Consider the following 11,478-nt stretch of genomic DNA (forward strand, 5'->3'; position numbering starts at 1 on the left):
CTTATATCAAACACTCAGAGCTGGGAATTCATCCTGTAAGATTGAAAACTCTTTTCCATGGACAGAGACCACAGACAGTGTCTCTGGGGGCTCTGTCCAGGGGGGTTCCTGACCCCTGCCAGGGTCCCAGAGCAGCCAGAGGGAAGCCCTGGATTCCCACAGGGTGGGAATGTCACCACAGCACCAGGGGCTTGGCCCCTTCCCCATCCACAGAGGGTCGTGAGAGTGACCCCTCCTGTCCATGGGAAGGTCCCATCCTCAGCTGGGTTGGTCACACTTCTGGTGGCAGCAGAGATGAGCTCGGGGTGTTGTCCTTGGGAGCAGCCGTGGCTCCTGGCACCCATGGCCCCCTCTCCTCTGCTCTCTTCTCTAGGTGTGAATCTGCTGGTGGGCACGGAGAACGGCCTGATGCTGCTGGATCGGAGTGGGCAGGGCAAGGTCTACAACCTCATCAACAGGCGGCGGTTCCAGCAGATGGACGTCCTCGAGGGCCTCAACGTCCTCGTGACAATATCAGGTGCTCCTCTCCTGCTTCCACCCCGTCATTCACCTGCTCAGCCACAAGCCCTGAGCAGTTCCAGCTCAGAACCTGCTCACTGGTGTCAGAACTTGCTCCCAGGCAAGCTGGAGGTGGTTTATTCTGGAACCAAATCAGTTAAATTTGCTTTCAACAGTTTGCTTCCTTCACCTGCTGACTGCACTTCATCTCCAGTCTCCTTGAGCACGGAAGGGGAGGTGCAGGATACAGGCAGGTGGCCCAGCAAAGGAGACAGTCACAGCCTGAGAGGGCAGAGAGCTCTGCTTTTGGGTCTGTTTGGCTCTGGCTGGGGGAGCTGTGATCCATGGCTTTAGATTTCCAGTTCAGACCACAGAGGTGCTTGGGCTGTCCCAAACACTGAGGGCCACCGGCTTTTCACTGTCCCCAAGTTTAGCTGGGAGCTCCAGAGTGCTCATATCAGGTTCATGGTGTGATTTCTGGCAAAAAAAACCCCAAAACTTCTGTAGTCCAGTCTGCCAGGAGAGCATCCCGCATCCTCCTGCAGCACAGCCCCAAGGAGCACGTGGGTGACAGCCAGGGCAGGGCTTTCTCCTGCTGGTACCTGTCACACAAAGCTCACAGAGGGCAGCAGGAGAAGTGCTCATGAGGAAATTGTTTGATATCATCCTTCTGTTTCCTTTCACGTTTTTAAGACCCTCTGGGCTCTCTCTGCATTCACATGAAAATTCCTGCTCCCCCCATTCAGCCAGAGCTCCAAACTCACTGCTCCATCCTTTACCTGGTCTGCAGCTCCTCTGTGGGTTTGGGATCCAGCTGTAGGGATAAGGGGTTTAGTACAGCTGGAATGGGAATAGCACCAAACTCCAAGATGATGCTGAGAATGAGTCCTGGGGCCTTGTGGAAACCTGTGAGCAGACAGGGTCTATCCTTTGGGTCCTGTCTCACCAGACTCAGGTGAGCTGTGCCCTGTGCCTGTAATGGGGGCTCTGCAGCCACAGGGATTTTGCAGCCTTGTCACAGCCATCCAAGAGCAGGCAGCTGTGCAGAAATTTGGCAGCCCCTCAGCACTGCAGAGCCCAGCACCCGGCTTGCTGGCAAACAGCAGTGCCTGTCGCAGGCCAAGGAGCTCCTGTCTCATTTCCAGGGTGGAATTAATGTTGTATGAAGGAGAGGGAAGGAAAGAAACCCAGGAGTTTAGTGGTTGGATAAGATTTGAGCTGTAGGAGCATTGGGATCACTGCCCCACTGAGCCCTACTGTCTCTCTGTGAGCACTGATTTATAGGAAAAGGAATATTTCCAGCCAGTGGGAAACAAAAGCCTGGCTTTTCCAGTGTCTGCCTGCAGCCTGCAAGGCAGAGGTCTGGGCTTCGCTTTCCATATATTTCTTCCCAAGGAAAAATCCAACACAACAACTAAATTACTATTTTCAATTACTATTTATATTACTTTTATCATGAAATGCCTTAAATTCTATAATCCCATGATTGAAAATAAGCACTGAGACCTCAAGATGATCCATGCAAATGTGCTCTGCTCTGACAGGGACATTTCCTTTGCCAACAGGAAAGAAGAACAAGCTGCGTGTGTACTACCTGTCCTGGCTGAGAAACAGGATTTTACACAATGACCCTGAGGTGGAGAAGAAGCAGGGCTGGATCACAGTTGGGGACCTGGAGGGATGCATCCACTACAAAGTTGGTGAGTGGAAATAAATGTCTGAACAGATGCAGTTTTGTTCTCTAGTCTTAGGTCGGACCTGACAATTTTATATTAAAAGTATGGGTAGACCATAGCCACGAGTAAATTTGGAATTCATCTTTATGCATTAGATGAACTCTGTGTAATGAGAATGAACAGAGAAATGGCCTGAGAAGCTGTTCCTGGAGATTTGTTGGAAAGAGAGTGAATGTTTTTAAAATTGGGTTTGTTTTTATTTTAGTGAAATATGAAAGAATCAAGTTCTTGGTGATTGCCTTAAAGAACGCTGTAGAGATCTACGCTTGGGCTCCTAAACCATATCACAAGTTTATGGCATTTAAGGTACGTTTGTCTTTTACACTCTGTAATTATAAATACCTGAGATTTCTGTACTCTGAGGAGCAGAACAGCGTCTTGCTTATGTAGCTGAGCTCCTCAGGATGCCTGGCAGGCATGGGAGATGTGATCCTTGCTGGCTGAGGAGATTGGATATGTTCTGCTTACAGCCAACAATGAAGTGTTATTATTAATCTATGCTAGCAGGCTTTGCTTGAGGAATTTGCAGGAAGCTGATCAAATGAGTAAAATTGAGTTGGGGATTTTGGTGGGTGTTTTTTGTGAGCTTTTTATGTTTGGTGGTTCTTTTTCCCTCTGACTACTGTTTAACATACAGTACAAAAATAGGCTGGCATTATTTTCTATTTTAATTTTGTAGGGTCCTCTCCCCTTCTGCAATTTGAATTCTGTTTCAAGACAGAAAGTCTGGGAGAGTGACCCACTCTTTCACTCTCTTTTTTCCTCTCTTTTCACCTCTCTTGGTTCCTCAGTGAGACCTTCCTCCTTTCCAACCTGCCAGTGGGTATTTTGTGCTTAGTCCTTCAGAGCACTTTTCATCCCATGCTCTGTGCAGAGAAGAGTCACAAGGGGCAATGCCTTGTGGAGATGTTCATGCGGAAAAATCTCATTTTACATCTTTCCAACACAAATGGACTTATGCAGTATTAGGTCACGTTTGCTTTTTCTGAACAAAATCCAGAGTAAATGGTCCCAGTGACATGGAGAGCTCAGCAGCATCAAAATAGTGTGGGGTGCAACTTCCCACAGGTGTTTGGTTCACTCTCCTGCTGAGCACCTTAGCTGTGGTGCTCGATCTGGACATGGCTGGGGGTTGGTCCTAGATTAGCTGCAGCAGGTTGGATTGAGCAGGGATAAGTAGGTCTTTGCTAAACTGACTCATTTCAGCTGCCCAAACCAGAGCAGTGATCTCTGCCAAGAGAGGAGGTGGATCTGTGCCGAGAGAGGCTGAACACACGCTCATGTAAAATTGAGCTGTCTCCTTCCTTTAGAGACCAAATCCTTGTGTTAGCCTTGGGCTCCTGTGAGAGACAGCTGGCCTTGGCAAGGGTGGGCACTTATCTGCTGGGATGACTGAATACCCTCTGAGGCATCTTACAGGGAACAGAGAGGCAGGAGTATAAATAACCACTTATTTAGTAGGAAACACAGTCGAACAAATATTATTTCAAAACTGTATCAGGCTGCTGCAAGGGGGATTTGTTGGTTTTTTGTGATGCTCATGGAAGGGGATTATAAAAGTCTTTTGCAGATCTCCAGCACAAGCCGTTGCTCGTGGATCTGACTGTAGAAGAAGGTCAGAGGCTGAAGGTTATCTTTGGATCCCACACTGGTTTCCATGTGATTGATGTAGATTCTGGGAACTCCTATGATATCTATATACCATCTCACGTGAGTACATGGGCAGTGCTGCTGCTGAGGACCACAGGTCAGCAGTGAGGTTTGGGCAGGCCCCCAGGACTCAGAACTGGGGACCAGTGACAGGTGTGACATCCCCCAGTGCTGCACTCGCTTAAGGAGGAGTCAGAGCTGTCACATACTTCATGTTCACCTGCACAGGCTGTTTCTGTCCTTGTGCAGGAGCACTAAAGTTTAAAGTAAAGGGTTTTTATGTCCCATAAAAAGGACAGTCTGTCTGTAGATTGCATGGAGCAGTAATGGAGCTCACTGTAGGATTTTCTTCTTGGGTCACTTAAAATCCATCTATACTGTTGGCCCATAATAAACTGGTCAGGGAGAACTGTGTCACTGAACAAATGCAGGAATTGCACCTGATCCAAGCAGCAATCTCCTCTGCAAGAACTAGCAAGAGCAGAGGGAGAAATACTGGGGATGGTTTTGTGTTGTCTTAGCTGTGGAAGGGCAGACATGGGTGGAAAGTCAATGCAGCTGCCCTTGGAGCTAGAGGATGATTGCTGAAAAATAGGATATTTCCTCCCTAGGGCTGCCTGTAAAATTCTGAGTTTATTTACCTTGATTTGAACTGGTGATGGATTCATTGGCTCAGTCACTTATTTGTGTTCCAGCCAAGTGTCAGCCATCAGTCTTGGGGGCGTGTATGTTGTGATCTGTGTGTAATTGCTGAACCCGTTTATCCTTGCTGTGTCAGACAGCTTTGATGCTAGGGTAAACATGACAGTTTATTCCCCTTCAGGCTTATCTCTGAAACCCAGTGCCTGTGTGGGGAATGGAGGGAGGGCTTTGTTCTATAGCTGCTTTGGGCTTTTTTCCTGCAGTGCTCTGCTCCCTTCCCCTTTCTCCATGCAGTGTAATTCTGACTCTCAGGGTCTGTTTGACCTGCAGATTCAGGGCAATATCACTCCCCACGCCATTGTCATCCTGCCCAAGACGGACGGGATGGAGATGTTGGTGTGCTATGAGGACGAGGGGGTCTATGTGAACACCTACGGACGGATAACTAAAGACGTGGTGCTCCAGTGGGGAGAAATGCCTACTTCCGTGGGTAGGTCAGCCCTTCCTCTTCACCTGCTTAAAATACAAGCCACAAGAAAGATGAGGAGTTGAAAATGCTGAGCTGGAGTCATTTGGGATGAAGGGGATTTCCACTCTTTTATCAAAGGGGATTTCCCTTAGCCAGCTATGAGATGCAATTGCTAAATTTCTGCAGTTTGGTTCTCCCTAATAAAAAAAAAGTAATTTCTTGAAGATTTGAACTTTTTGAGTGTGAGATAAGTATAAGATAAATGTGAGATAATGCAAGCTGTTGCACTGCTGGGCTACTGTGTTGAGTGGAGGGCTCTGGGTGTGAAGCTGGGAGCCCTTGAGTTGCTCTTCTGGCTCTGCTGTTGCTCAGCTCCACAACCCATGGAGGCAAACCACTGCCCAGTTCCTCACCTTACAAAACCAGAAGAAGTGATGCTGCTTCTGTTTAAATTTCTCAGCAATTTCTGGATGAAAAATGCTCTGAAAAGGCTCCTGTCCCTGCAGGCCATCAGAGCTCTGCCTTGATCTGCTTAGGTTTGAGTAACAGCTTATGAGAGCTTTTCTGCCCATTGCATAATATTTAATTCAACATAAGTTGTAACACCTGCCAAATGCTTCCTTTTGACAGCCTACATTCATTCCAATCAAATAATGGGCTGGGGAGAGAAAGCGATTGAAATCCGGTCAGTGGAGACAGGACATTTGGATGGAGTATTTATGCACAAGAGAGCTCAAAGGTTGAAGTTTCTATGTGAAAGAAATGATAAGGTAAGTCCACTTCAAAGCTTGTATCTGTTCTGTGAGCTGCAAGGTGCTTTTAGAGCTTACGTCTGGTTTGTCTTGAGATTAATAATTAATCTGAAGGTTCTGTTTAATAAGCAGTGTTTTAAGCTTATTCCCAGTTAATTTTCTCCAGTGGATGGAGACCTCAGCCTGCAAGATCTCTTCTCCATCTAGCTGAGATCTGCATTGACTTGGCTTGACTTTCTCCCAGTTCATTCATCTGAATATTAAATTGAGGCTGCCAAGTGAACTCTGAAAGTTGAGTATTAGCAAGGCTGTGTAAGTGACTCTGGTTTGAGCTCTGATGCAGAAACATTTTGATGCATCTTCTGATGCATTTTGGTGAATCTTAAATTATTTTCCTCTTACAGCCTCATCCATTTCTGTGGACAGCAGTGATAGATACTGCTCTGGAGGGTCCCCAGAATTGCCTGGCTGTCATGTAGGTGCCCCCTGCCACAGGTGTTGCAAGGGGGACAGGGAATGAGGAGAAATTGCTGGAGGAAAAGGCATTTTTGCGTGGAAGAGACGGTTGAATGCTGAGCTCTTTCTGCAGGTGGTGCTCCCTCCTCTCAGAAGGTTTCACCAAGATAAGTCAGCAGGGAGATCTTTCATAATGGACACGATCACAAAGCCAGTGAAGAAACCAGTTGGTGTGTCCCCAGAGTAGGATTTAATAATGTGCAGTAAATGAGCTTTGAGGCCATGATCACTGTGGTGAACAGCTGCAGGAGCTAGGCTGAAGCTCTACAGGAAAATGTATCCTAACTTTGCAGTTGAGTATGTTACAAGAAGCTGAATTAAGTTTTATTTAAGTGTAATCTAATTCTAACAAAGCTGGGAAACAACCACCTTGATCTTTGTAAAATACTGGAACCAACTGATCACCAATGGGTTTGAAATACTAAACCTAGATGTTGCTCTTTCTGGAGAACTGGTTAAAATGGTAAGATTGAGTAATTTTTGGTTTTTTTAAGGACAAAGGCTTCAGATTGTTCCCTTCAATATTTGCAAATTATACTTACTTGTTTTTTAAGACTCCCCTTGGAATCAAATGCTGGTGGATGCTGCCAGAAGCAGCAAAACCCCTGTCCTTCATACAGAATCCTGATAGGTTTCTGCACTTTGAGCGTGTTGAAGGGAAGTCATTTTTCTGGGCTTTACTTTCAGGAATAGCTGAAATACCAGGACTAACTTTTCCAAAAAAAAGCCATTTCAGACTGAGGCAGATATCGACCAAGTGGTGAATGTTTAGCAAGATCCAAACCACTGACAGCAGTTTTTTGTTAGTACTTCATAATAAATGATGCTGTGGCAGTAAAATGTGATAAACATGGTATTTTCAATGCATTCCAAACCCTTTTTGGTAGTGAGGGAGAAGGAGGTTTGATAATTACTGCATTTACTAATGAGTGGCTCAATTTAATCCCAGTCTGGCATGGGTTAGCTCCATCCCCTGAGTATTAATAAGTGCTTTTTCCTTCCAAACAGGTATTTTTTGCATCGGTGAGATCCGGAGGAAGCAGCCAAGTGTTTTTCATGACCCTCAACAGAAACTCCATGATGAACTGGTAACAGAGGAGCACTTGGCACTCACCGCCATGGCATTATTTCTAATTTAAAGGACATTAAACTCGTGGACTAACACTGTAGAGGCAGGTGCGGAGGGCGCCGAGGAACCCCCTCCCCATGCTCCCCGGGGCAGGGACTGCAGCCAGGGATGGACTTTCACGCTTGGACCCCCCGAGGTCTCCTGATTACGCTGTGTTATAGTGGGTTATGAGTTTTCCTTTATTTTATTTTATTTTATTTTTTAGTTTTACTTTTTTTCTTTGTCCCCCTACTTTGTAAGAACGGGGAAAGAAACAGTGTCAAAAAGTCTGTTTTTAATTCTGTCTGCCTGCTAGCATCAAATATATAGTATGTTGTAAAGTTACCAATTAAATCTGGTGAGAGACAGCACAATAAATGTACCTTTTATCTTTGTGATGAAGGCCATAATCATATAGCTGGGTAATTTTAGAAATCTTTTGCCTTCACCAACATTTACATGTTGCTTTTGGCAGCAACGGCTTAACGGATTTTTAAAGAAGAGAAAAAATAATAGGTTTTTTTCCCCTCTTTTGGGAAATGGATTTTAAATGGCTAAACTACTAGCCTTAGACTAATAAAAATCAGCTACCATTTTTGTCAAGTCTGTCAATCCATATTTCTATATGGATCTTCACATAATGGTGTGTCTTGATAGGGACAGAGGTGCCATTTCTTGTTGCTCCGGAGGCGCCCGCCTTGCCCAGGGCTTGGCCACGGGCACCGGGACAGGGGATCGGAGGAGGAGAGGACAGGGGAGCGGTCAGAGGAGCCCCGTGCTCGCCCCTGAGGGGGATTTGTGACTGCAGAGCCCCCGGGATGCTGTGGGCACCAGACCCTGCTGCTGAAGCCGGTGCAGGTTGTGGGTGTTGGTTCCCCCGAGTCCGGAGCCGGGCACTGGCGTGCGGGAGCAGCCGGCACAGGGATGGGGACCAGGAACAAGCTGCCTGTCCCCCATGTTCTGGATTGGGCTTGTAAAGAGCTTAAAAAAATATATATATGTGTGGTTTCTTCGGCCAAGGGTCTGAATCTACTTGTTTTCCACCCCCTCCACTCCCTAGGAATTACCCAACATACAGTGAAAGACAACATCTGTGCCGAACCGTGTGTGTGTGTTTAGTTCAGGTTGAATCGTGTCCTTATAAACTTTGCTCAGTTGATTTCTGTTTTCAGTGCGTATCTGGGGTTTTCTTTCTCAGTAGCTGCAAGCATGGCCGCCTGTGGTGTTGGGGTGTCGCATAACAAGGTCTGTGTTGCTGGTTTTAACCTACCTCGTTTCGGTTGGGGTTTGTTTTTTGGTTTGGTTTCGTTTTATTTTTTTTCCGTTCCGCTGTCGATCACAGCGCTGTTACCTCCAGCGACATATAGAGAGCTTAACTGGCAATCTTGGTGTACTCAGTAACGATGGCTTTATTAAAAAATGATTAAATCAACAGGACTTGGTCAAACTCGAATCTTTATCGAGGGTAAGAGGTGATGTGGGGTGGTGGGGATGGGATGGGCCGGGCCACCCTCACCTGAAGCGTTCTGTGGGCAGGGTGTCAGGGCTGGTACCGCAGGGATTGCCAGCAGTGGGACTCCCAGGGTGTGGAGTTCAGAGAAAAACAGGTGGGATGGACTGTATGGTGTTTTCTTGAGCACCAGACACCCTCCTGTTGGGCTGGTGCAGCCTGGAGAGTGTAGGGATGGCCACAGGATCAGATAATGGTATTCAAATCCCATCACAAACACTGATTGCCACCAGCTCTTTGTATTTTCATTGTGGTTAAAATAAAAATCAAATAAAGCCCAGAGCTTTTATTGTGTTGCAAACTGATAACTGTTTTGGGGTGTTTTTTGTTCTACTTCAAGTGACAAATGCACAGCTTTGGATGATTTTTGTTATTACTGTTTTTTTGCATACAGTGATGAAATAGCAGGCAGTCATTGAGTTTAAACGACTCAGGTGGTTTGTGAATGTATTTTTTTAAATCTCGGAATAATTTGAAACAAAAATCACAGAAGCCAATATTACTGCAGTCTTGTCTGTGGCATGTGTGTATGGAGATAACACAGAGCAAATGCTTTTCTGGTGCCAACCACAATAAAACACAAAACTTCACCATTAAGCCATGCCTTTTATGTTTGGGTAAATAAAAACTGGGGTATTGGAGGACATGGAGGTAAAGGGGATTTTCAGGTCTCCCAGTCACAATGCTCTTTGTCTGCAGACTCTTGGGAAGGTGGTTTTGGAACAAGATGAGTGCAGGGAGGTGGGACATGTCCTTTGTAATGCTGGCCAGCAGTGAGCAGTGGCCAAAGGATGTCTTGATGGACCATCACCACCTGAAAACTCCTCTTCTACAAGATCAACCCATGGCTATTATAAAGATATTTCCCCTCCAAATGTTACTAACTTTGATTTGCTTTTCTTTTGCTGTAAGTAAAATGTACTTATGGTTGATTAATGCTCTCAGAAACTATTTATTAGTAGTGTTTGAAGAAATAAAACCTGCACCTCATTTTAAAATCCTGTTTCTGGGACTTTTTGCCCAGGAAAGGAAATGTGTTCAGCTGAGTGGTGTCGCAGGAGGAAAAAGCAGTAATGTCTGTGCATGCAGGGGTTGTTGAAGCTGTTGCAGATTCAGTTATTTATAGAGTTGCTATGAAATTGTGTAAGTTCAGGGATGAACATGGTAAATGGAAGAAGAGCCCTGGGAGCTGGATGAGGCCATGCAGGGGCCATGCTTAGCTCCAGCACCCTGGGGAGGTGCTGGGTACCACTGCCACAGGTGAAGGATGCTCAGAGGTAAGGCTGTAGCAGCTACTCGTGGGAACTGAATCTTTTCAAACCTGTTTCAGAATTATTATCAAATGGCCTTTTTCTTGTTGTGCAGTGGTTTGGGGGTTGACACTATGTATTTTGGAACAGAACAGGGATGCTCGAGGTGACACTGGCCCCAACCCCAGAGCTGGACTGGTTGCTGGAAATGGTTGAAGTTAAGCTGCAGTTCATTATCTCAATGTGAGCCCACTTAAGGTCTGCTTGTGCAACAATTTGATGCTCTGTGCTTGGGGCCAGCACGAGCATCGTGCAGGCCAGCAGAGACTGAACCTGCCTGTTCCCAAAGGAGTGGGGTGGAGCTCCACATCACACCCTGCCTGTGTCTGGGCTAAGCCACCCAGCCAGCACGGCTCTGAGGAGATCCAGCAGAGATTCCTCAGCAATCAGGATGCATTTCCTGGCACAGCTGCTGCTGCCCTGCAGCATCCATGTCCTGCCCTGTGCTGCAGTTGGGACCTGCAGCTGGAGAGGTTTGCTGGGTTTGCTTCCCAGTTTTTCTCTCTGGGAGATGCTGCACCACCCAGAGCTGGGGGGTGGGAAGGGGCTCATTAACCTCTGGTATCTTTATAGCAGTGCTGTAAATGCACCAAATTCTCTCTCTTAAATGTGTTTTATCAGCCTCAGCTGCTGTCTCACATGTGGCCCCAGCACTGCTGCCTGCCCCAGCTGATGTGCTTAGAGAGATGAGCGAACATAATTTTGGTTTTGTGCCAGCCACTGATGTGCTACACCAGTCTGCTCTTAGAGAGCCAGCGTCTTGCAGACCAGATCTGCCTTTTTGTTTTGGTTTGATTTGGCTTATGGCATACTTTTCCTTTTTTGTTTTTTTTTAACATCAAAGTTGTCTCTGAATGACCCAGAGCAGTAAAATGGATGTACAAATTGCCCCAGCACCTGGGGATAGCCTCACAGCCCCTCTGGAATCTTTGAATTCCTTGCACTGAGGTGACAAGAGTGTTCAGCTGTTCAAAAACAGAGCCCCACCATAAACTTTAGCCCATTGCTTTTATCACACATAAATTATCAACACTACCAATTACACTACACACAACACAGAGCAGGCAATAAGCGTGGCAATTCTGTCTAATATTATGCACAGTTCTTGCACTTTATTATTTAGATAAAGCATTAGCAGTAATGCAGACCCTGTTGTTTGTCCATCACCTAAACACTGCCTGGCCAGGCTCAGCTGTTGCTTTGGGCTGTGCTGTGCCACTCTGCACCCTCTGGACTGTGATCACAACTGGCTGTCAGATGTGCAAGAGATTTGATGGGTAGATCATT

General features: G+C 46.3%; 1 protein-coding gene across 4 annotated transcripts in view; it reads left to right on the forward strand.

Moving 5' to 3' along the window:
• Positions 1-8,803, forward strand: part of TNIK (TRAF2 and NCK interacting kinase) — a 152,003-nt gene extending 143,200 nt beyond the window's left edge. For all 4 annotated transcript variants that reach the window (XM_030280316.4, XM_030280319.4, XM_072933232.1 and 1 more), the window contains 7 exons: positions 374-517; positions 2,064-2,198; positions 2,440-2,540; positions 3,795-3,944; positions 4,857-5,016; positions 5,626-5,765; positions 7,272-8,803. In XM_030280316.4, the coding sequence (XP_030136176.3) occupies positions 374-517; positions 2,064-2,198; positions 2,440-2,540; positions 3,795-3,944; positions 4,857-5,016; positions 5,626-5,765; positions 7,272-7,355 (914 nt within the window). In that variant the 3' untranslated portion in view covers positions 7,356-8,803. The remainder of the gene's footprint in view (positions 1-373; positions 518-2,063; positions 2,199-2,439; positions 2,541-3,794; positions 3,945-4,856; positions 5,017-5,625; positions 5,766-7,271) is intronic.
• The last annotated feature ends 2,675 nt before the right edge of the window (positions 8,804-11,478 follow it).

This window comes from Taeniopygia guttata, chromosome 9 (assembly GCF_048771995.1).
Source record: "Taeniopygia guttata chromosome 9, bTaeGut7.mat, whole genome shotgun sequence".
Classification (NCBI taxonomy): Eukaryota; Metazoa; Chordata; class Aves; order Passeriformes; family Estrildidae; genus Taeniopygia; species Taeniopygia guttata.